At 43.5% G+C, this 25,666-nt stretch overlaps 1 protein-coding gene across 1 annotated transcript in view; it reads left to right on the top strand.

Annotated features, from left to right (window-relative positions):
- The first annotated feature begins 431 nt into the window (after window positions 1-431).
- Window positions 432-25,666, top strand: part of KCNU1 (potassium calcium-activated channel subfamily U member 1) — a 43,250-nt gene continuing 18,015 nt past the window's right edge. Inside the window, exons 1-19 of the mRNA XM_072357098.1 lie at window positions 432-593; window positions 1,738-1,854; window positions 2,621-2,682; window positions 4,384-4,474; window positions 5,150-5,261; window positions 5,827-5,902; window positions 6,300-6,375; window positions 6,707-6,877; window positions 7,293-7,384; window positions 7,976-8,086; window positions 8,923-9,028; window positions 10,035-10,117; window positions 10,725-10,794; window positions 11,204-11,359; window positions 12,693-12,805; window positions 12,900-12,968; window positions 13,999-14,088; window positions 14,229-14,329; window positions 16,985-17,081. Of these exons, the coding sequence (XP_072213199.1) occupies window positions 432-593; window positions 1,738-1,854; window positions 2,621-2,682; window positions 4,384-4,474; window positions 5,150-5,261; window positions 5,827-5,902; window positions 6,300-6,375; window positions 6,707-6,877; window positions 7,293-7,384; window positions 7,976-8,086; window positions 8,923-9,028; window positions 10,035-10,117; window positions 10,725-10,794; window positions 11,204-11,359; window positions 12,693-12,805; window positions 12,900-12,968; window positions 13,999-14,088; window positions 14,229-14,329; window positions 16,985-17,081 (1,955 nt within the window). The remainder of the gene's footprint in view (window positions 594-1,737; window positions 1,855-2,620; window positions 2,683-4,383; window positions 4,475-5,149; window positions 5,262-5,826; window positions 5,903-6,299; window positions 6,376-6,706; window positions 6,878-7,292; window positions 7,385-7,975; window positions 8,087-8,922; window positions 9,029-10,034; window positions 10,118-10,724; window positions 10,795-11,203; window positions 11,360-12,692; window positions 12,806-12,899; window positions 12,969-13,998; window positions 14,089-14,228; window positions 14,330-16,984; window positions 17,082-25,666) is intronic.

The raw sequence follows: 25,666 nt of genomic DNA, 5'->3' as shown, positions 1-25,666 counted from the left end.
TCTACTCTTTCAGTGCCAGGACATCTTGCTTGTATTTATTTTTGAGCAGTATCAGGACTCTATCCAAAAGTGGAATGGAAATTCCCAGGAGAGAGCTGCAGTATGTCTGTGTTGCAGCTCGTGAAAGGAAGCGTGAAGTGGGGTCTGAATGGATGAGACTTGAGTGCCATGTGTGAGACTTCACAGGTCTGGATAAGCAACTTATGTTTATACAGCGAGTCTATGCGAGAGCCAGCTCTATAAACTGAGAGATTCCAGAGAGAAAAAGCACCTTGGTAATATCACTGCACAGACAAGGTTCTAAATGGGAACTCCCATTCAGAAGCTCCCATTATGGCTGTGGCCATTTGCAGACCTAAGCCTGAGCACTGAGGTCGCTGCAGCATCACAAGAGCAGTGTGTGTTCTGGAAGGTCAGGACCAGAACATAACATGGCAGAATCTGACCTCACCTGTGCACTGCACTTTCAGTTGGCTTTTATTTCTCCATCTCTTTTTGTTTTCCTCGGAGGCCTGCTGACCATTCTGGCTTTCAGGTCAATTCGATGCATTTATAGATTCATCCTTAAGCAAATGTGGAGAAAAAAGGTGAAGGTAAAGTCTTCTTGGCTCAGTTCATATTGCCCTAAGAAGCTGTTTTTCAGTACAGAGGGATAGGTGCTTTCATGTGTTCTGCCCTGAGTGGACGAGGATGGGGTTAAACATGCTGAAAAAAATCCACCTCCAGATCTTTTGTCCCAGTCTTCCCTATGTACACTATGAAGCTTTGAGTAGGTATTAATAGCTCTGTAGGGTAACACCAGGATGTTCAAATGACACATCTAGGTCACTTATTTGCTGGGTTACAGCATCATTTATAGGACTGATGAGCTTTCTCCTTATGTCACTTCATGCTGCCTCCAACAACTGTCACAGCCCATTTCTCCCCATCACTTTCAAGGGAAGGCTCAGTGTTCTCATCAGCTCACCTGGGTTGTATGGGCAGAAGATAAAGGGAACACCTGTGCTGCTGGCAAGCACTAAGCAGCTCTGTGTGCCAAAAAGTTAAATTAACCTGACCCTCTGTTGTTCTCTTGGCTGCTGGAGCACAGGTGGGGTTTAGTTCTTTGGTGTCAGCTCTTTGCAGGCTCTGGTGCCTGGGAAACTGAGTGAGAAAAGAGAAGAGGGGCCAGTAAAGTATTTCCCATTATGAGCAATGTTTTTTACTGGTACAGGTTTACAGGTTTTCTGTCATTGAATAATCAGTGTCAGTTATTTGTTATGGTTATCAATAACTGTATCTGTGAGAGGACAGAGTTGTACTCGGAGCAGAAGCTCATCAGAATTAGCTGAAGCTATACAAGAAAAATGCAATCAAAACTACATAAATGGATTCATTACTACCATAAGATGGGAAGGGGTGGGAAAAGTAGTGGAGAGGCATTATTATCCTCTTCCTTTCAGGCTCAGGTTATGAAGCAATCACTTCAAGCTGATGAGAATCAACGTTCATTGATGCAGCTAATAAAGTGATGGTGCATCTGTGGTGGGAAGATCATAGTAGATGTCTGCACAGCGTGCCCTCTGTGAAGTCAGGGAGGAGATGGATCATTGTGGGATGCTTAGCTGAAGGAAGACTTGCTCCTCTTGCTTTCTTTCCTTCAGTCACTTCAGATTTGTTGGTGGCTGGCTGTGTTTGCTTTAGGTGACTTGGGCAACAAGGCATAGCCAAGGATAACAATCTTTGTTTCTCTGTTAGAACAAAGATGTCTGGCGATCACACAAAAGGAAACAAAGATCTGTCTACTATGTAAGAATCTTCTCTACCCAGATGGAAATGATGCTATCAGCTCAAACCTCCATGGGACGTGTATTGGTGAGTAGAGCAGTTAGCTCTTCTTCTAATGCAGTGAAGGGTGTGTGCCCTTCTGAATCATAGAACCATAGAATGAAAAGGAAAAGGACCACAACGATCATCCAGTTCCAACCCCTGCTATGTACAGGGTCACCAACCAGCAGACCAGGCTGCCCAGAACCACATCCAGCCTGGCCTTGAATGCCTCCAAGGATGGAGCATCCACAGCCTCCTTGAGCAACCTGTTCCAGTGTGTCACCACCCTCTGGGTGAAAAACTTCCTCCTACTATCCAACCGAAACCTCCCCTGTCTCATTTTAAGACAATTCCCCTTTGTCCTGTCACTATGCAGTTCACTTGGTCTAGTTCAAACTTCTTCCATGTACAAATGTATCCGATCTGGAAGATGACTTTGCAAGTCTTCAAGTGAGGAGACAGTGTATATCCCAATTTGGTGAATGAGTCACATGTGTGGATTTCCTGGCAGTTCACGGGGACAACCAGGCCACTGGAGTTGCATGGGAACCATTAGGTCAGCTGCACGCAGCCCTCAGCAGTAGCAAATCAATGTGACAATATGGGTTTGTGTTGGTTGAGTTGTTGGTTCATTCTGAGCAGGCCTCACTAAAATGCCCTTCCTGGAATTGTTGTAGAGTGCAGGTAACCAAATTGTTCCTTCTGCCTTTCTGTAAGCTGCAGACAGACAATAAAGGAAGTGTTTTAGATGGAATCTGTATCACTACCAGAATAAGCCTCTTAAAGTCCTTTTTAATACATGTGTTTTCAGATGATACTGGTGTTTCTTCTGAACATTGGCACGTTGGTCATTTATTTTATCGACCTTGTTGAGTAAGTACATCACTGATGTTTATCCCAAAAGCTTGTTTAAACAAAGAGAAAACTCAAACTGATGTGTTTTCTTAGAGCTGTTTGTTTGGCCACAGGTATTAGATAGGGGAGCCCATGGGTGCTGTTATACGACAGCATGTATCTTTCTGTCACATCTGTTCATTGTTGATATATGTTATTCTTTGTCTATGCTTTCAAGCCTGGATTTTCAGAAGAGCTGTGGGAAAGATGACCGAGTCCTACAGCTGGAAACAGGCTTTGAAAATGGTCCCAAACCTATTTTGAAACAGACTTCTTCAAAATATTCAAAGCCCAGCTGTTCCTATTGCAATATTTAAAGAATGCTAAGCTTTTAATAAAGCTCATCACGCTCTACCCAAAGCTCATTTGAACATCTAGCCGTCTATGTTTGGTACCCAAATGGGAATGGAGCTCTTCTCTAAAGTCTAGATTTCTGTAAACAATTTGATGGGAGTAAAACAACAAAACTGACTAAGAAAGCACGTCTTTACCTCTACCAATCTTCACCTAAACGCTTACATCTTATAGAACGTGCTTAGGGGTAAGAAGATATTAATGTGTGAAACCCTTTGATTGATTTAATTTGCCAGAGCATTGTTCTCAGTGCTTTGCTTGGACTGATGCACAACAGTGGAAAAATAAAATGGAATCATAAAATGAAATAAATAAAATATAAAAGCTGCGGAGCACTCTAAGCTGAATTCAATCAGCAGGGGTAAACCTGAGAAACAGAATTATACATCAAGAGCAATCCAATATTGTGTTCAGTCCCAAGGCATTATAAATCTGACAAACAGCTAGGAATAGCTTCAGAAGGGAAAGAGTTTATTTTTTAAGGAATAAACAGGCAGTTAATCCTTTCACGTGGAGTTCTTTCCACGAATAGCATTGCACCTGTAGGTGAGAGTAGGCTGATCTATGGGACTGATTTCCTTAATTGTGTTTCTGCTTTCCAAATCTTCCCTGTGCGGAGGAGGAAGAGGGGTCTAAGGGCTCAATTGATGTGTGTAGCTGATTGCCTTCCTGGGTGTCACTGAATGCATTCAGTCCAATATCCCTTGCTGGATCAGGTAGTGCTGGTGGGAGAAGCTCATCCACTGCCAGGTTCTGCCCCTGACGTCAGCCTACACCATTGCACTTTGTGTGCTCCATGAGCTTCTACTGTGCAAGGCCATTGGGCTGGCCTAGACATTTAAATGGGCAGTATGAGCTAACCCACTGGAAACTCTTTGGTGCTACAGCTGCTCCCTTGGCAGATAGAACTCTATGTTCAACAGAGGTTGGGTGAGAAATCACTGCAGGAGCTCTGGGTTCTGCTGACAAAATGGAATGCAAATGAATAAAGCAGCCCACGTGGGAAAGGTGAAAGAGTTTTCCTGGAGAACAGAAGGGTTTTTTGCTTAAACACTCTATGAAACCCAAACTTTCCAGTGAATTTGCGTGGTAGATAAATAACACAGTTTGAACGTGCTCACAAATACCCACTCCTACCATTCCATAACTCAGCGAGGAAGGTGGGAATTTAGATTACACAAAATGGTGAATGTGATTAACTTCTGCTTCAGTCAGTATTTCATAATCAAAATATAAACTCAAACCAAATGTTACTCAATAGCCAACACACTGTTTTCTTTTTTCACCCTTTGTTCCACGGGTTGTAATGTTGGCTTTCCCCCCCAGAGCAGAGCAATTTGGCTTCTCCTCTCCAGACAGACTCATTTATGTGGATAAATTCTGCAATGCTTTCTTCATCTTTTACTTTGGATTACGGGTAAGTGCACTGCATGGGAAAGGTGAGTTACAAACAAACCCTATTTGGGAGCAGTTTGGTGTTCTTTTCACCTTTTTCTTTGTAATTATATTCTGCCTTTGGGATGTGATTATCTCCAGCATTCCTGCAGCATCTCCCAGCTCACTCATTAGCCATGTCCACGTCTTTAAAGCACTGAATCCATTGGTCAGGTCTCTCTTCAGCCTTCCCTGAACAAACCATCAAGCTGTTTATTGTGTTAAGATGCCATCAGTTACATTAATGTAGAATACATTTTGATTGTAGCTTTGGTCATTAGAATTTTTAGCCAAGTCACTGGGAAATGGGGTTTTCCCTTTTATAGCTGAAGATGTGGTGTTGCCTGTCCTGAGCGTTCATGATTTATTACTACTGATGCAGCAGTTCTACAGAGAAAGGCAGCTTAGAAGAAGAGATGAAAGGGGCAGATGAGAAAGGGAAAGAAAGCATCATTGTACCTTTGGGTGCAACCCATCATTGTGCTCTCAGGGCTCCAGCCCAGGCCTTTCTGAAACAAAACAGGAATGTTAAGTTGGTGTCCACAGAAGGCAAAGTTATACAGGATTGAAGTGTGCTGCAAAAATGGATTTCTGCCTCAGAGATCTGCTTTTTGCTCTGATGAGGCTAAAGATGCTCTTTGATGTGATTCATCTTCAGTTTGTGGCGGCTGATGACAAGCTGAGGTTCTGGCTCGAGCTGAATTCTCTCGTGGATTTCTTCACCATCCCTCCGGTGTTTGTTGCTGCTCTTTTAAGGAAGAATTGCTTTGGTAAGTTAAGACTTGGAGATCCCACTTTCCTTAGTTTTCTGCATCCTATACAAAAGACTCCTCTTTCAAATCTGATTTATCCTGGGGAGGTTTAACTGCCCATCTGCTCTTTCATTGTTCCAAACTCTTCCTTGGGAGCAAAATTATTGCTTTGAAAAAAAAAAAAGCCTTTAATTTTGTGGGACTTCTGAGTTACCAAACTCTGCCTCTGTTCTGTCTGCACGGCTTTATCTCAGCAATCTCTGTGCCTGACCAACAGGATGAGGAGCCACCCAGAGGGGATGTAACTGTTGCATGCTTAGGGTCTATAGTCCAGTGGAGATTTATGTCACTTAAGCCTTCAGGTTACAGCTCAGAAAGTCCACATTTCTTAATTTTTCCCATAATTCTAAGTACCTCTGAGGACATAAATGGAAATCCAGTGTTATAAAGGCTCTGAATACAGAGCAACGTTGTCCCATCTTGATAGGTCTGAAGAATTGTTGAACGTATCTGAATATGTGGAGATGCTCCACTTGTATAGACGGGTTTATTTTTTCTCATGGACTTTCCTGCTTTTCTGCAGGTCTGCGTTTTTTGAGAGCATTGAGGTTGTTGGACCTTCCCCGCATACTGCAGATCCTCAGGATCACCAAGGATAAGTGAGTTAAAGCCCTGCTGGATACCCTCCAAAGCCTGACCTCCTCCCTGATGTCTGTGCTTTAGATGAGTTGGGTAACAAAGGGGGAAAGTGTTGCGTATGGGGGTAAAGCTGACCATCTTACACTGGAAATAACTAAATTGGAGATAAGGGGAAGCAGTAAATCAAGACATCTTAAAGGTTTTGAATATAGATAAATGTGAAAAACAATATTACCTGTCACGTTGCCTGTGTTAGAAAAGGCTTGGATGTAGGGAGGCTTTTTCTGATTCTAAATCCTTCCTGTGCAGTGTTACTAGAGAACACTGTTCCTTGAGTGGTGCTTTAGGAAGCTTCAACCATTTCCAGTGCTGTTTTACATGTTTAACATCCTGGGCTTTCTGCCTTCCTATCTCCAGTAACTCCATCAAGCTCTCCAAGCTCTTTGCCGTGTTTATCAGCACGTGGCTCACAGCAGCAGGATTTGTTCACCTGGTATGTACCATCAGCTCTATGTCCTTCCTTGTCACCTTAAATCAGTATGGCCACGCAAGCTTTGGGTTTCTGTTTTCTGTAATGAATGCAGTGTTCTCTTTGTAGAGAGAGAGAGAACAAATTTGTTGTACCACGTAGGCCAGCATAGTTTACTTGTATATATTGTCAGATCTGTTGGCACTGATGCAGCACCACTCCCCTCTATGGTAATGGATCACTCTACAATAAAATAAATAGTGCAGGTTTTTTGTTCAAATAGCTTTAGATGGGAGATGGACTCAAACCAAAACCACTCTAAACTTCTTTCTCCTCTTTTCTCTGCTCTGGACAGGTAGAAAATAATGGAGATCCTTGGGTCCAGCCTGTAAATTCCCAGCCTATCACATACTTCAAGTGCATGTACCTCATCATGGTGACTATGTCCACCGTGGGTTATGGTGATATTGTGGTTCAAACAGCCTTGGGCCGAGCCTTCATTTTTTTCTTCATTATTGCTGGCTTGGTGAGAAACTTTTCTTTTCTGAAAATGGCAGCTGGGGGTAGAGAATAAAAGGGGCTGTCAGCAAAGCTTTGAGGGGTTCCAGGTAGGGATTAGGCATCAATGAGCAAAAGCAGCTTTAACATTAGATCCTTACTGGCATGGCTACAGAGTAATTTCCTAAGAGCTGGCAAGGCTTCTGGTACACTTTTCTTCCTGGCTAAAGTCAAAATACTGAGCAAGATGAATCCAAGTCTATCACCAGCATAAATCCATTGTCACTGAGTTATACAGTTATTCATCCTTGCCAGCGACTTTTAAGAATCCAAAGTAAATTTGTAGTTGTTGTTCCACGTAATATAATTCCCTCGAATTAATTTATCATGGTTAGGAGATACAGAATTGGCTCTGAGGAAGGTGGTATTTCTTGATGCTTTAGGTCCTGTTTGCAAATTTGATTCCTGAAGTTTTGGAAGTTGTTCAAAGCCGTAAAAGTTACAAATCCTCCTATGAAGTGGTGAGTGGGAAAAAGTAAGTATGGTGGCTCCTTGGAAAATAAAAACCAGTCCGCTTTCTGGGTTGGGAATCAGCTCCATAAGAAATTCCTATAGTAGTTTAAATCAAATCCTGGAATGTACTTTCAGTTGTTCTTTACCTCAAATGTGTCTGATTAAACCTCCTCAGCTGCACTCGTTAGTGTGGGTTGGTTTACAAAGGGAGAGAAAATGTAGATGACACGGCAGCCTCGCTTACAGATAGAGGAGATCTACCTCCTTGGTGACTTTTAGCTATCAGTGTGATAGGGGTTTTGTGTGTGTTGTTTTTCCTTCACTGCTCATAGAACCAGACAGATTAGGTACAATTATTAGCTCTCATATCATTCCTTTTATGACTTTTCACTCAGCAGATCTCCACCATTCACCACTTCCTAACACAGTTCTCCTTTCTAAAGTAACTCCTCAAGTCCATATCCTCAGTGGGTGAAATTATCCTCACACTAATGATACTCTGTTTCTGCTGCATTGATGTGTTTAATATGATACACTGTGTCATACAGTGTCAGACGTGCTACAACCAGTTCTGTTCTCCAAGTGTCAAATCTTTCCTTGGTTCTTCCTGTAGCTATATTGTTGTCTGTGGCAATGTCACTCTGAAGAGCGTTACTACTTTCCTGCAAGACTTTTTGCTTCAGGACAAGGGGAATGTTTGCACAGAAATCCTTTTTCTGGGAGAGTAAGTATTCTTCTTTCTCTGAGATATTCTTCTTTGACTTCCAGATCTCTTAGGGGAAAGGTGGGAGGTCTGACATGAAAGGGAGGCAATGTTATGCAGTTGATTACTTGATGATCAACACAAATGAGAGCAACAACAACAAAAACCTAGAAGGGTGGCCATAATAAAGACTAATGACTGAAATCTAAAGCTGAGCAAACTCAGGCAGGAGACAAGGCATGCATTTGCAAAAGCGATTAATAATTACTGAAATAAATCATTAGAGAATGGGGGGATTTTCTAACCCATCCTTAAACCAAGGCTGGATACCTTCCTATGGGGTTTGCTTCCTCGCTGAGGTCAATGCACAACGTGAGTTTTGCAATACATCATAGAAGAGAATGTTACCAAAGTTCCTGGGTGAAATACAGTTTGTATACGCTGGGTAGGAAAACAACACTTGAGTTGGAGAGAAAGTTGAAGATCAGCAGTTCCATTTGAGCACAGAACGAAGCCCTGGGAAGTGTCATTTCCTGACTCTGTGCAGTAACAGCAAGCCGTGCAATTACAGTTACATGGAATGACACTCATGAAAAATTAATGGCAATAGCAGAAGACAGGGGAAAAAAAAATCCAGGAAACATTTTCACGACTGTTAAGTTTTTATAAAAGCTTGTTTTCATTAAAATCTAAACTATGCGCTTTGGCTGAGCTGCCAAAATCCCTGTAGCTCTCTTTTAAACAGTAAGTAGTTACAGCAAATGGCTTCTCTGAGAAATGGAGAACTGCAGAGCATATAATTACGAGAGATTGATGGATTATTACTTTTTCTTCTTGTTGTTGTTTATACCGAATAGGTCTCTTCCCAGTCTTGAGCTGGAAGCCGTGTTCAAATGCTATTCACCCTACACTACTTTCTTTTATGGCTCCGCACTGAACTCTGAAGATCTGAAAAGAGTTCGGGTAAGAACTTCTGTATCTTTTTGCCCTTTCTTGTAGATGTGTCAGTCTGGTGAAAATCTTGTCCCTTATGAAAGGATGCATCAGCTGCTTTTACTCGATTCATGTTGTGATTTACACTTCAAGCAGTTCCATTTACTGCGGTGGTACCTTTTGCATATCAATCTAACACTCCTGGGAGCTGAAGATGTGAGAATTGACTAAAAGTATTTCTAGCACCGAAGCATGAAAAATAAAGGCAAAGCCAAACTGATCAACTGGTTTTAAAACAGAGATATTTGAGGCAGCAGCATTTCTGGAAATAGTATCTAAATTATTGCAGTAGCCCTTAGTTACCTCTTGCAAGTGTGCATCGTGTTTGAGTCACATTCATGAACATCCAGGATAGAGACCTCATGTTTTGAGATGCTGAAGAGTCACTAGAATATTCCAATAGAAGCAAGAGGAATGGAGCTGGCATAAAGGAAAAAGAAATAAAGCCAGCAAAAAACCACCACTGGTTTTCATTTTACTGTGGGTTTTAGTGGTTAGTAACTGAAATTCAGTGGTGGATCTCCCCATCCAGTTCCCAGAAGACTATGAGAACTCTACCTTAAATTGAACTATTTTATTTTTGTTATCAGTTTCACCATAGAGCCCAAATATGAATTAGATGGCAGAGCCAGAGTTGTTCTGACCTGCACCAATATTGACCCTCGGGAGTACTTTGCTGGGGTAGAACACAACTCTGTTGTCTGGCTTTTGTAACCTCTTCTAAGAAGATGTCAGCAGAAGAAATCATAAATTTCATGTGTTCCAGCACTTTGAAAATACAAACACGCATTACACACTGTACATTTGATTGGAGCTGTGTCACTGCTGAAACATTCTGGCATGTGTATAGCTCCAAAGTAATAGGATCATGATGACCTTATGCAAGTCTTTAACTAAAGACACATGCCACTGTTAGAGATTGTTGTACTTCATATGGGACTAAACCTTGATTTAACTTTTCTCTTGTGGGATACAGATGGAGTCTGCAAATGCTTGTCTCATTCTAGCAGATGTTTGCTCTCCAGAACCCTATACTGAAGACATTTCCAATATCATGAGGTAGGATGAGATACTCCAGTGCTTTCATTCTCTGATTGATATTAACACTGACACAGATAGTGCAGCTGGCAGCAGAGCGTATCTGTCCCATCATGGGGTTTTTTTTCCTGTCAGGAGAACTCTGAAAGCCAACTGACTGCTTTCTGCTATGGTTTTATCAGATGCTTTGAAGGGCTGAGACAGGTAGCAGCTGTGCAATCTTGCAGCCATCCACAGAATATAATATTACTAAATATAGTGTAATTATTTCCTTCACTATCCTGAATATCAACAGTCAAGGAGTCTCACTGCTTTACTCTGGAAAGAGTTATGCTCAGCTGTCAGGTCTCATATTCTAAGTATTCTTGTACCAGTCAGACTTGAGATGAGTTCTTTTGTACTACTGCTGGATTTTGTGAATGTGATGGCCCAAGTGGTATAAAATTCTCCCCCCAAATCAGTCTAGAAATCCAAGTTCCAAACTGGATCATTTTAACTTCCCATCTTTACTTTTATCTACAGAAGTAGAGATTCAGGTCAGAAACTCCAATTCGTTTAGCTAGACTTGAAAAATGAGGGGCTGTTAATATGCCAAGCTTATTAACCCAAAGTTATATCTTTCATACAGAGTGCTGTCAATCAAGAATCACTACCCCAAAACAAGAGTCATTTTACAGATAATTCAGTCACGTAACAAGGTATGGCCATGGTCTGTCTCCGTGGGGGTGTCACAATTGGAATTCTGGCCTTTTTGGGATCAAAGGCCCTTATTTTGGGAAGACAATGATGTTATCAATGTCTCTTACTCATACAGTCACTAACCTAGCTGGGATATCTTTGAATGTTGTTAAAAGTAACTAGCAACCATTTCTTTGTTGTTTTTGTCAAAGCTGCCAGTAAAAGCTGGTTCAGTGTTTAAAGGGAAAACAAAACCAAAAGAACCTCAAAATCAGAAGTCAGCTTGGACTTTTAATGTATTCCAGCCTGGATTGTCAAAAAATGCAATGATGAATGCAAAAAAGACAAGGAGGATCATTTTACAGCAACATTGACCTTGCTCATTGTTGTGCTGTGCTGACTTGTAATTGCTTTCCTACACTGAAATAGGCATACCTGCCAAACATACCCACCTGGGACTGGAGGATGGGAGACAGCATCATCTGCTTTGCTGAGCTGAAGTTGGGCTTCATGGCACAGAGCTGCCTGGTTCCTGGTTTGTCCACTCTCCTGACCAGTTTGTTCATTGGGAAAGAGAATACAGAGGTAAATCATTTGACATGATTTAGACAAGTAAAAGACATACAAATGAAACTGCTGGGCACGAAGTTGCCTAAACAGCCCTCAGGGCTGCTAGTCCTGCAGTATAAATGCTTTTGCTATCACCTAGTGGCTGTGTGTGATATTTCACTTTACTCTCCAGAACAGAACATTAAATTGGACTGCTATTCCTGTATTCGGGGGCTTTTCATTTGCAGAATTGATTTGGGCAAACCATATAAATACCAGATGCTATAAATATAGAAGTAGTAAGTAGAACTGCTACTTGTAGTCAAAGTGCTGTTTCATGCATGCACTGTTTCTCAGGTCCATATCCTTCCCTGGGTTACAGTTAGCCAAGCTGTTATTTGAAGTTTTAAAGGCATATTGTGAAAACTCAGCAAACTTTTGAGGCTTTTCTCAATTAAAAAGTCCATTAAATAATTTTTTGTTTGGAAAGCAAAACTCCTAACAGCCTATTAGGTTTTATGCAGAAAAGGCACTCACATGCCAAGAAAATGGTGTATATTGTAAAGAAATGAGTGTAAAGAAATGAAAAGTCATCAGTAGGATGTTCCCTTGATATAGACAGCTCTTTCATAGTCACACTGCTACTCTGAGGAGCAAACAAAAAGGCACTGAGAAGTGCTGAGCCCTGAGTAGGCTCTCACTGCACATCAGACCATCACAGCTCTCCTGCTCTTATAGTTGGTAATGGTAAACAAAAGACCCAATTAACCAGGGAGGCCTACTGCAAAATAAAGCCTCCCTTTCCTCAAATAATTGTTTCCCAATACTTTGCAGTCGTAAAATGACCATGTTGCTGTGTTTGCAGTAATGACACCTGTTCTTCAACAGGGAAAGGTTTTAAACTGAGACGGGGAGGTTTAGGTTGGATCTTAGGAGGAAGTTTTTCACCCACAGGGTGGTGACGCACTGGAACAGGTTGCCCAAGGAGGCTGTGGATGCTCCATCCCTGCAGGCATTCAAGGCCAGGCTGGATGCGGCTCTGGGCAGCCTGGTCTGCTGGTTGGCAACCCTGCACACAGCAGGGGGTTGGAACTGGATGAGCTTCGTGGTCCTTTTCAACACAGGCCATTCTATGGTTCTATGAGTATGAACTGGAAGTGTCCAGAAGAGTTAAGACTTTCCCTGGTCTGTTGTATATGAACTCTAATATTGTTTCTGACAAGGTACAGCTGATGTCTTTCTGCTGCCAGTAACTGAGGGCCTTTGATCAGATATCATATGGTATCGGAGCAATGTCCCAGCGTTAGGTTACACATCCTTTTTGCTTTGCCTTGAATAGATACATCATCTTTATGATCGATTCTTTCAGACAAAGAGAAAACATCTGAAGGACAAGATGCTTCTGGGAGACAAAGACTACAAAGTAATGGCTCTTCAGCTCTCCAATGATTTTGCAGACATGACTTTTATAGAGGTTTGTCGGTATGTGGTACAGATGTGGACATGTTATTTCCTTCCAGATGTACCTTTCCTCAGTGCAGGATGATAGCGTGGCTGACTTGCTCTCTTTCTCCAGGTTATGCTTTGTAAAACTGAACCTTATTCTCTTGGGGATTGAGCTGAAATTTGGCAGTCGAGGAGAGAGGTAAGTGGGGGAATTCTCTCTTAATAAGAAGTCAACGTTCCAAACTGATGCTTTCCAAAGAACTCAGATTTGCCCACAGGTCTGCATAGACTTTATGCACTTCTTCTTTTCCTGTGCACACTGTTCTGTGGGATAACGGTGTCATTCCTGGTTGCTTACACACCAGGTTAACTTTACTGTATTTTGCCTCCTTTCTTCTCATAGATAATCAAGCAAGAGATGGGGGATGAGACACCATTCTCACCTTCTGTTCCAAACACAGTCAGCATAACCATCATAGATCTCCCTTTGATTAGGGGCAAACCAAGTGTATTTATTTTCATGGATAATAGAAACGCCTTCTCTTGTGTTTTTTTTTAACCACATGAGTTTTAGCTCCTAAATGCTATAAAGCATTGTCATAAAGGAATAATTTGTCAACGCTGGCAGCAAAGCTTTTGCTGTCTGAAGCTGATCTGGTACTGGGCCAGATAACACTCTCTGTCTGTTCTAATGATGAAATACAAGACATTCTAATGGGGAAGCTGGAACTAGTTCAGAAAGGGGAGTAAATGAGTGCCATAGATCTTTACAAAGCTTGAGAAATCATCCAGAAAATGCAGACTATCGAGTGCAATTATTACTCTTTTCACTTTTATAAAGGAAATGGCTGTAGAATAGAAACTCTGAAAACAAAGGAGTTGTAGAGAACTGCTGTGAGAAATAGGTTGGGACTCCTTTGCAAGTGGTGAGTGAACCCTATGCTGCGAGCAGACAGTGCATGTTGTAGGTGCTCAGTGCTAATGGAAAGCAGGCCGTGGCTCCATCTAATATTTCTTGAGCTCATATGCTGTCTGGATGAAAATAGAATGATGGAAAGAGAAAGCAAGAAGGAAAAAGAAACTCACACGGGTCATAGGAGTTATAACAAAGGGAATTAAAAAGTTAAGGTGGGATGGGACTGCTATGATCATTGAGTCTGAATTCCCACAGCAGAGGTGGTTAATGTCAGGTAAACCATCATTACTCTTTGTATGGTTTCTCCAAACAGTGCCATCCTGATCAATCCATCTCCACGGATAAAGCTGCACCGGAATACAATGGGCTTTTTTATTGCTCATTCTCTTGCAGAAGTGAAAAGGTAAGGTGCTTTATTTACTGTTTTGTGGAGAAGAAGTTCTAGAACAGAAAATACCTTCAAGAGCAGACAAGTGCATTTATTATCTGATCAGTTAAGCATAATTCATTTCTGCCTGATTATAAGTCACTTCTGGTTTCCAGGGCACATTTCTATTGCAGAGTTTGTCACAGTGACATCCAGGATCCAGAGCAGATTGAGAAATGTCAGTGTGGAAGCAAACCTCACTCAAAAACTTTCTCAGGTATGTTGTTTTAAGTCCATTTCTGACTTTAAAAAGGGCTGAATCAATATCTGTTGGTTGTATATTTATTAACTACTTATCACGGTTAATGAGGATTCTAAGAATAAGAACAGGTTGGAACAGCCCTTATCTGGTAAAACAAGGATCTTTCTGGTTACGCTAATAAATCTTACAAGCAGTACTTTAAAGGCTTCTTTGTGCTTTGCTTCAGGAGTCAAAGCCTCTTGGCTAGAAAAGAGTAGGACAAAATACACTGCAGTGAGGATTTTCACTCTAATTATTAACAGGTTTATCACAAAATGCAGGTTTTTAATTGCAGAGACCAAAGCAAACGTCTCATTAGTATATATATATAGTTGAAGCAAAAGGTAAGGCTGGGTGACTGGTGCTTTGCTTTAAAGAGTTAAGAAGGAGCTTTCCATTAAATATGGGCTCACACGTGCTCCTTCTCGTTTCTAACACTTGCAAGTAATTTAAACAGCAGATGGCAGCCAAGCCCCATTACAAAACATGCCTCTGAGCTGCAGATGGCAGAGACAAAGGCAGAACTTATTCACGCAGTGAGCACAAACATACTGACACCTGGAGGACTCCGTGTAGTAATGTCATGTAGGAAGGGAGGCTGGAGCCCATTTTCAGTCCCACACACTTATCAGCTTAGATGCAGCTCAGGTCCCTGGAAGGCATCGACCTCCCAGAAAAGAGAGTTCTTTAAGTGTAGAAGACGTCTTAATAAGAGTCAATGTCAATGGAGTAGAAATACATTGATGCTGTGGGAGCTGTCTCCACCTTGGGTGGTTTTATTCTGGTTTCCTAGGCAAGCTTAGGTTTAAAAAGGACAAGATTGCATTTTGAGATATGTATTAGTGAAGAGCAGTCGTTTGCAAACCTATTGTTCTGCACCAGATATGCAGCAGAGAGGATGGCTGCCTGAGCTGGATCAGGAGTTTGCCAGCCAAAAGACCTTGCCATCAGTTTTCCCTGTGATTCCAGATGGATTGGAGCTTAACTGTAGTTGCCTTGACTCCTCCCTTCTCAATATAACCTAGTTGAAGCAGCACTCTGTGTTCTGGATGCCTCCAGACTCACTGCAGCAAGAAGGGAGATAAGGAGGTTAGATGCAGGAGACCCCCAGCTAGTGCAGGTGAGGATGCCTGCTCCCTGTTTCTACTTCAGGTACAGGTGTACATGGTAAAGACAGAGTTCACTGTCGTGAATAGGAAACTAATACAGGAGCCTGAGACTGTGAACTTTAGTTAAAGGAGCAACCGTGTTGCTATTTTAACAAGTGTGAAAGGTTTGCTTGAGGGCCATAAGTTAAAATAAACTATCTTGTTTTGGGAGACATTTACTTATTACTGCCCATGTAAGACAGGCTGTTAAGGATCTCCATTCTTCGCCTTGTCTTATGATACTTTAATGAAGCTTGACCTAGCTGGATTGATTGGGTGTCACATGGCATCCTTGGAGAGCTCCCTCTCTGCCCTTCCAGCTCCCACCTGGTTGAACTCAGGGCTGTAGAAAGAGCTATCCTGTTACCAAGGCCAAATGCACCTGTGTTCAGCACACCTGTGCAGAACAATTACAGCTCAAGGCTGACAAATCACCTATTCAGAGATGTCCCTTTGTCTGCCAGGGTATGTTTAGAATCACTAGCTGCTCCAGCTGGGTTAGTGTGCTTTGGCAATAGCTGCAACCAAACAAGGAAGCTGAAGGTATAAGAGGGTTCACCTGTCAGTTGGTGAGATAGAGATCTCTGTGTCTGAAAGTTCTTCCAGTCCACCCTTTCCTTCCCTACCTGAATGCATTGGACATGTTTGGACACATGTGACATGAAAAGCTTTGTGCCTTCTGTCAAATGTTGATAAGGGGAGGAATGCGGATTTGCAACAAAGATACAGGCCAGGGGAGTGCAAGGAATAGCTTTGTGTGTTCTGAACCTGCTGCATCACTGTGGAAAGCAGGAGGCACAGGTAGGGGCTTAAAAACCTCTGAGGGTGCTGCTGTACATCTTCAAATCGCTGCCTGGTGTTCTAATGCTGGTCTTAATGGCCCATGACCTCGGATTATGGCCCAGAAAGGACTCGATCAAATGTCAGAGAAAAGATGTTCCAGCTGTTAAATTGCTGCTTTAGGATTTGGGGAGCTCAAGCTCATTTTCTTGATCTGTTTCCTTGGATTCAATCTGGGACTGTAGACCACCCAGCCTTTCTGAAGTTTGGTTTCCTGTTGGGAAAGGGTTTCAGCTGTAACAGGTTCAACTCTCAGAGACATGAGAATAGACTAATTAATAATTTCAAGCCAGGATGGTGCAGTGGTGAGGATGAACTCTGCCTACCCTCTGGCTTATTTTTCCTTTGTAGAGGACCATGCTTCACAAAGAAAAGGAGCCCCTTTGGAAGGAGATGGTGCATTAAGGATGTGCTCACCACTTTTAAGACCATTTAGTGCATAGTAGATAGAAATACTATTTTATAGCACTGCTGTATTTCTCACCACTTGTGTGAATAACCAATTCAAAAGCTCCTTTGCCCAGCATTTCTGAAGCCACGTCAGAAGCTTCAAATGGCATTGTGGCCATTTGCAGACACAGTCTAAATACAACTAAGTGCTATTCAAAAGGAACCCAACTTTGTTTCATTGCCTTTGTTCCAGAGAAGATGAAATTCTATGGAGAGTCGCTTGTTTTGGATGGAGAGCCTGCAAAGTCAAGGTCTGTTAGTATCCTTCCACCTCAGAGATTTGTTGATGGGTAAGAGATGTTGTATGGGAGATTGGTAATCACAGCCTGAACCTCTGATTAATCAGCTGAGGCAAGTATGGGGTCAGCTGTGGGAGCACAGGTGAGAGTGATGTAGCTGTGCTCCCGGGAAGGGGTGGAGCTTGACTCCATCCCCTCTGAGACCTCATTTAAGGGCTGACTCCCACTGGAGCAGTATCTCTTGGAGATCGCTCACCAGGGAGGACTGCCTCAGCTGCTTCAGTCAAGGCACCACCATTGGTGAGTTTTTCCTTTACTTATTCACTTGTATACCTTCTGTACATTTTGTTTCCATCTGTACATTTAAAACCAATACATTTGGCGAGCCAGCCAGGAGCCTGCAAATATCGGAAAAAAAAAATGTCTTTCCTGTGGAATGTGTTTAGCTGGTTCAAGGGGGAGAAGATCACCCCCTTAGGGAAAATCCTCCCTGGACAAATACCAGGGTTTGAGGCGTCCCCATATTTTCAATTAGCGACGATTATCGAACAATGGGGGCCCTTACGGGTAACGGGCAATATGTCCCCTTACCATCTAACTGAATACTTTCAGGGGTTGCAAAAAGATATTTTGACAACCAAAGAAAGGCAAATGGCTGCATCCATGGCTGCTTGGCCTTTATTGAATGCTTTAAATCAGGCAGAGGTTAAATCAAATAAGATTGAACATGAAAATCAATTATTAAAAGCCCGCATTGAAAAATTGGAGGGCGAAATTAATCTATTAACGGGGAAAAATTCATCATTTTTTTCAAACACCCCCCAAATTAGATATATTACGATGGATGATAGTACGGATCCTGAAACATCGGATCAAACTAAGGTCACTAAATCTGACCTAGAAGAGCCACTTAAGACGGACTTATTAGAAGTCCGTCCTATGGTAACTCAAAAAACAAAAAAAGTCCAGGAGCGACCAGCAGGGGTGCCTCCTGATCAATGGACCCCTGCTGACTCCTATTTACACGTAACAGCACGTCCATACACACCCACCGAACTTATGGATCTAGTACAGCGCTTCAGGCAAAGACCGAGGGAAAGTGTCCCAGCCTGGCTGTTACGATTATGGGACTCGGGAGCAGAAAGTGTAATAGTTAGCGGCTCCGAGGTATCTAAACTAGCAACTATAACAGTCCATCCTGCCCTGAGGCAGAGATTGTACTCAGGGTCCCAGTTCCCTGAAGAGAATCATTCAATCGTAGATTGGATAATGGCTGCCTGCCGTATGGTATGGTCAAATAAAACAGATATGCCAATACATACAGGAATGTGGTCTTCTATGGAAGACCTACAAAATTATATCCGGGAACTAGGCATGCGAGAGGCTGTCTATGAAGATGTATCTGTTAGTCCGGACATGGTGAAGTTTTCCGCGGGAATGAGGGACCTAATCTTACAGCAGGCTCCCTCACATATGTATGGAACATTGGTTTCTATATTGAATCCTTTAGTGGCCGCAGAGGCAGCAGTCCAGCATGCTGCCCAATTAGTAGCGGACCTGGGAGAAACTGAGCGCCTGAGAACCAAGCGCAATATTAGAGTAATTGAAGATTCTGAAGTTTTTCCAATAACCCGAGCCAGGAGATCGGCTCCACGAACCCCTCGGGCGGGACCCATTAGGGTGTCCCGAAAACAAATGTTTAATGATCTACTCCGAGCAGGTGTTCAATTTGCCAAAATTGATGGGCAGCCCAATCACGTTCTGCTTCAGTTGTGGAAACAGCTGAAGGATGAACAAAAATTTCAAAACCGCCCCAAAAGACCGGGGATAAGGCTTATAGAACGACGACCAACAACAGTTTGGAATCTAGAAGACTTTGTCGTGCCAAATAGGAAAAAGAGGCCACCTCAGGTGCCTCGGGTCATAGTACCAGAGGCATCAGAGGTAAAAGACCTGAATCTGGCCCAGTTTATGGCGTGATGAGGGACGTCAGTCACCCTAGGGCCTCTAGACGGGACCGGAGGCCCTATGTGGAATTGACAATATATTGGTCCCGAGAGAATGTGCAGAAGGTTATGGCCCTCGTTGATACTGGGGCGGAAACATCTATAATATATGGAGACCCAACAAAATTCAGAGGGAACAAAGTAATGATTGGAGGCTTTGGGGGACAGACCGTTCCAGTCACCCAAACTTGGGTAAAATTGGGGGTCGGGCGCCTCCCACCACGGGAGTACAAGGTATCTATTGCTCCAATTCCGGAGTACATATTGGGAATTGATATCTTGTGGGGTCTGGCTCTCCACACAACAGTGGGAGAGTTCCGGTTGCGGCAGAGATGCATTAGTATCCGGGCAATTCAGACAATATTGAGAGGCCATGCAAAACATGAGCCTATTTGTCTGCCCAAGCCACGTCGGATTACTAATGTAAAACAGTACAGACTCCCAGGTGGGCAGGATGAAATAACAAAAACAGTGCAGGAATTAGAAAAAGTGGGTATTATAAGGCCTGCACATAGCCCGTACAACTCCCCAATATGGCCAGTGCGAAAATCGGATGGAACATGGAGGATGACAGTGGATTACAGGGAATTAAATAAGGTCACGCCGCCCGTTCATGCAGCCGTACCCAATATTGCCTCCCTAATGGACACACTAAGTAGAGAAATTAAAACGTATCACTGTGTCCTAGACTTAGCGAATGCATTCTTCAGTATTCCAATTAGTGAAGAATCACAAGACCAGTTTGCATTCACATGGGAAGGCAGGCAGTGGACTTTTCAGGTTCTGCCGCAAGGGTACGTGCATTCACCTACTTTTTGTCATAATTTGGTGGCGCGTGATCTGGCTAAGTGGCAGAAGCCACATAATGTAAATTTATATCATTATATTGATGACCTCCTGTTAACATCCGATTCATTAGAGGCGGTGAGACAAGCAGCAGATTTATTGATAGCTTATCTGCAGAAGAGAGGGTGGGCTATAAACCCACAGAAGGTGCAAGGTCCGGGGCTATCTGTAAAATTCCTGGGAGTAATTTGGTCCGGAAAAACCAAAGTACTACCCAGTGCAGTAGTGGATAAAGTCCAAGCGTTCCCAGTCCCTACAACATCGAAACAGCTACAAGAGTTCTTAGGTATATTGGGGTATTGGCGCTCCTTTATACCTCACTTAGCTCAGTTGTTGAGGCCATTGTATAAGCTTACCAAGAAGGGTCAATCGTGGAACTGGGGGAAGGTAGAACAAGATGCTTTCCAACAGGCAAAGCTGGCAGTTAAACAAGCCCAGGCATTGGGTATATTTGATCCGACCCTCCCAGCTGAACTAGACGTTCATGTTACCCAGGATGGTTTTGGCTGGGGCCTGTGGCAACGCCAGAGTTCTGTTCGAACCCCCATTGGATTCTGGTCTCAGGTTTGGCACGGAGCAGAAGAAAGATACAGCATGATTGAAAAACAGTTATTGGCTGCCTATTCAGCGTTACAAGCGGTAGAACCAATAACGCAAACAGCAGAGGTTATAGTTAAAACTACATTACCGATCCAGGGGTGGGTAAGAGATCTAACTCACCTTCCTAAGACAGGGGTGGCCCAAGCACAGACGGTAGCACGATGGGTTGCCTATCTAAGTCAAAGAAGCAGCCTGTCTTCGTCTCCACTCAAGGAGGAATTACAGAAGATCCTAGGCCCAGTGACATATCGCAGTGATACGCCGAAAGAACCAATGGTCGCTCCACCAGAGAAGAGCCCTGTTCAGGAAGGAAGATATCCTATTCCTGAAGATGCCTGGTATACGGATGGGTCCAGCAGAGGCAACCCGAGCAAGTGGCGAGCTATAGCATACCATCCCTCTACTGAGACAATCTGGTTTGATGAGGGGGATGGTCAGAGCAGCCAATGGGCAGAATTACGAGCCGTGTGGATGGTTATAACTAAAGAACCTGGTGATGGCATCCTGAACATCTGTACGGATAGTTGGGCCGTGTACCGGGGGCTTACTCTGTGGATTACGCAGTGGGCTACCCAGGAATGGACTATCCACGCCCGACCGATCTGGGGGAAAGACATGTGGGTAGACATTTGGAATACAGTCAAACACAGGACGGTATGTGTCTACCATGTCTCTGGTCATCAACCCCTGCAGTCACCAGGAAACGATGAAGCGGACACACTGGCCCGAGTTCGATGGATTGGGAATTCACAATCCGAAAATATTGCCCGATGGTTACATCAGAAGCTACGGCATGCTGGACAAAAGATAATGTGGGCAGCTGCTAAAGCATGGGGGCTGCCTGTACAGCTATCTGATATTGTCCAAGCATGTCAGGACTGTGACGCTTGCTCGAAAATGAGACCAAGACCGTTGCCTGAAACAACATCCCACATTGCTAGAGGATATAGTCCTCTTCAGAGATGGCAGGTTGATTACATTGGGCCCCTCCCTCGGTCTGAGGGGGCGAGATATGCCCTGACCTGCGTTGATACTGTAAGTGGACTGCTGCAAGCCTATCCCGTACCAAAGGCAAATCAAGCATATACAATTAAGGCACTCACTAAACTGATGTCTGCATATGGGACACCTCAAGTCATCGAGAGCGACCAAGGGACTCACTTTACTGGAGCGATGATACAGCGCTGGGCAGAAGAGAACAACATTGAATGGCGATTCCATCTGCCATATAATCCAACAGGGGCAGGCCTTATTGAACGCTACAATGGTATTCTTAAGGCTGCCCTGAAGACAGACTCCCAGTCCCTGCAGGGGTGGACAAAAAGATTATACGAAACCCTGCGGGACTTGAACGAAAGACCTCGGGATGGCAGACCCAGTGCTCTGAAAATGTTACACACTATATGGGCCTCCCCTCTTAGGATTCAAATTACAGGTGCTGATAATGAGGTAAAACCGCAGGTTGGTAATGACAATAATCTTCTGCTCCCTGCCCCTGAGAATCTAAAACCAGGAATCCATAAGATAAATTGGCCCTGGAAGGTGCAAGTAGGACCCAAGTGGTGTGGCCTACTTGCACCTTGGGGGAGACTATTGGAGGTGGGAGGTTCAGTTACCCCCTCGGTGATAGGTACATGGCCTACTGACATCGTGGTCAATACTCCGGTCTTTATTGCTAAAGGGACACCCATCATGTCCCTATGGCAGATCAGGACTCCTCCTCTGGTGCCAGATATAGTTATACAGCCACAGATATCTGGCCAGAGAGTATGGTATCGGAGGCCGGGACATAATCCGGTGCGAGCAGAAGTATTGACCCAAGACAAGAATACGGCCTGTATCTTGCCCTGGAGGGCAGACCTTCCTCTCCTGGTACCCTTGAAACATCTGTATTACTCTCCCTAAGATTCTAAGCCTCTAGGACCATCAGAGAACAATTTGTGTGGACTGATGAAACGCAGATGGACCTGCACCTCGAGATGGCTTGTCTCCAGTAACATCTATCAAGCACTGGCCCACGGAAGATCGTGAATACCCATCCAATCATCATTTGAATAACATCAGCATTCGGTGCGACGGGAAATTGTATCAGCGTCGCGTTGGGTCTCTGTGATAAGGGAAAACTCACCTAATCATTGGTTCACGCTGTGAAGGGGTGGAGTGTATGGGAGATTGGTAATCACAGCCTGAACCTCTGATTAATCAGCTGAGGCAAGTATGGGGTCAGCTGTGGGAGCACAGGTGAGAGTGATGTAGCTGTGCTCCCGGGAAGGGGTGGAGCTTGACTCCATCCCCTCTGAGACCTCATTTAAGGGCTGACTCCCACTGGAGCAGTATCTCTTGGAGATCGCTCACCAGGGAGGACTGCCTCAGCTGCTTCAGTCAAGGCACCACCATTGGTGAGTTTTTCCTTTACTTATTCACTTGTATACCTTCTGTACATTTTGTTTCCATCTGTACATTTAAAACCAATACAGATGTTAAAGCTGTGTGAGTGCTGAGCAGGCATTTCCTGAACTTATTCATTGAGAATCTGTGTAGGAAGCAGGAACAGCCTGTTTCCTAGTTCTTCTGCTATTGTTAGTGGATGGTTTATGGCTTCTCCCTATCTCCGTTAACTGATCAGTCTAGAAAGCACAACTATTTCTATGCAACCAAATTCTCAGCTCTATCACTCTCCTGTAGGGTCGAAGTCTTTAAGCATACATGAGATGCAGTGAACTTGCGATACCAGTTTAAGGAACAATGGAAGAGTGAAAGGAGGGATTGGTACACCTCAAGAAAGCGCTTACTGCACTCTAGATGGAAGCAAAATAATACAGAGGAACCACAAACCTGTTTATTGTGGTGCTTTTCAGAGGATGGGTTGAAGATAAGAGCAGCTGGGTGTAGGAATGTGAATAGCCAACATTGAGTTTTGCTCGTTCTTCAGATGCTTAATTGCTCTGTGCTGTTGCAATATAGGGAGAATAACAATCTCTGGTTTGCTCTAAAGCCAATTGGTGATCCAAGAGAAATCTCACCCAACAGCCTTGTTCTCTAACATCAGCAGTGCATGCTAGGAGTCCCTTCTATGCCATCTGAATGCTTCCTAGCTGGAGGAATCTGATTTCCCAGCAGGTTTCACAAAGCAGTGTCAGTGTAGTCATCTTCTGTCTGAGTCGAGGTGTGAACTGCAATGTTTTAACTGCAGTGTACTTAGTTTGCTGAGCAGTCCCACTTGACTTGCGTTGGAACTCCTCATAACCTGAGCTGCTACATTCAGCATAAGGAAGAGTATCATGGTCTGAAACTGAGCTGTCAGTGACAGCAAGCTGTTACACTTTTCCTACATCCACTAGAGAAGGTGACAGGACATATTGGCAAATAGCATCATGCTAGAATTTGCAGCGAGTAGACAGGAACCTAGCAGGGAAGAGATGCACAAACCAGTATTTCTTACCTCATTTCTGCTTATGAGCAATTTGCAGTCACTGTAGAACTGAAGAGGCTTAATAAATAATGTCTCCCCTGCCTGCAAAATCCCATCTCGTGCTTCAGCAGCAAAGGCAAATGTCAGTATGGCAAGGATTGTAAGGTGTCCTCCGGAGAGCTTTGCATCTTAGCAGCTGTCCCCAGCACATACATGCTATCAGGACAATAAAACGTTGCTCAGTGCTGCTGTCCTACAACCAATTAGGTCAGCTGTAAATATTGGGACTGCATGGTAAATACATACACACATACCAGCAGATTGTGCTGACTTGTTAAATATAAACGGAAGCATAATTAGAATTATAACGTGGCCCTCCCCCTCCTTGTGCCCAATAACATAATTTACCAATGGGGGGGGGAGAAGAACAAACCCTCACAACCTGCTGAAATGCCATTATTAACATGCGCATGAAAAGTCAATTATGCCAGAGGGAGGTATTTAAGTGAAGTGAGTTTCCGTACTCTGGGATTACACCTTGGGGATTATACACTTCTTATTTATTTATTTTCCCAGAGATTTCTGCTGCTGCTGCTTAGCAGTGAGGAACAAAATTGTTACTAAGAGAGATCCTGAATTCCCCTAAAGAAATGGCCAAATGTGCAGATAAATAATTGTTCCCATCCCCATCAAGATTCTCCCTCATCACCGTATCAAAAAGACACCATATCCTCCCCAATCAGAGCAGGGATGTTTTCTGGTGTTTAGTTTTAAGTGACGCCAGGGAATGGTCTTCCAGTGCTTCCCTGGGGAGGGGATTTTACCATCCTGTTATTAGTTGCAGTATTTATTATTTATATTACAGCAGTGCCTTGAGGCTTCTACTGGAGCCCTATTGGGCTGGATGCTGGATGTGTGCACTGTTAAAAGGATTTCTGCCTTAAACAGTGGCAAAAAGAAGGAGGGAAGGGTGAAGTGAGGTCTTAAAAGTCAGAGAGGAGAACTCAGTGCAAAATACAGCTGTTTGGAGCCAACCCTTCATAACATTACAGTTCTCAAATCTATCCCGAGTTGTTTTCTGTTATTATTAAAACCCAATTTAGAATTGGATGCAATTGCCCATTTTCAGATCAAGCCCAGCTTTTCCACCTGGGGTGTTCTGCTAATAGAAAAGCTAACTCTGACCTTTTGTATCCAAATTAGGATGGCTGGGACAGCAGCCAAGGGGAGCTCCAAGTTCATATCTCTGCTCTGTTTGATTTAGGATGGCAAACCACAGTGTAATGCAGAGGATGGGGACTGGAACACAAGTCCCTGAGACATTGGGGTATAGCCAGGGGATTCAAGAGGATTAGGACTGGATGAGCTACAAAGTTCATCCAGAATGGAATACAGGAAGACCTCCCTGGGCTTATGGGGCATCGATACACTTTGCTTTGCTACTCATGGCTCCTCCACAGCCTTGCCTGAGGCATGGCAAATTTAATGGTGTATGTTCTGTTGCCTCTTGTTTTTCATTCCTGCTCAGTTTCTGGTGAGGCATAAAAAGGGTGTTAGTGAGCAAGGCTCCGTGTGTGCAACTCTGCAGCATCTCCTTCCCTTTTGTCTTAGTATAGAAGCGCTTCAGCCAGGAGAAGGATTAATAAAAACTGAATTAGATTAAAGGGGAACCCGGGCTAAAGAAACAAGTTTTAGCTCCGTCTTAATTGTAATTTATCTACTGCCAGGATAATTGCTAATAAATACCTGCCGAGTTGCCAAGCCTATGTTAG

The sequence above is a fragment of the Excalfactoria chinensis genome, chromosome 25, assembly GCF_039878825.1.
Source record: "Excalfactoria chinensis isolate bCotChi1 chromosome 25, bCotChi1.hap2, whole genome shotgun sequence".
In the NCBI taxonomy this organism is placed as follows: domain Eukaryota; kingdom Metazoa; phylum Chordata; class Aves; order Galliformes; family Phasianidae; genus Excalfactoria; species Excalfactoria chinensis.
The sequence above is the reverse complement of the archived record's forward strand: the minus strand, read 5'-3'. Positions and strand labels throughout refer to the sequence as shown.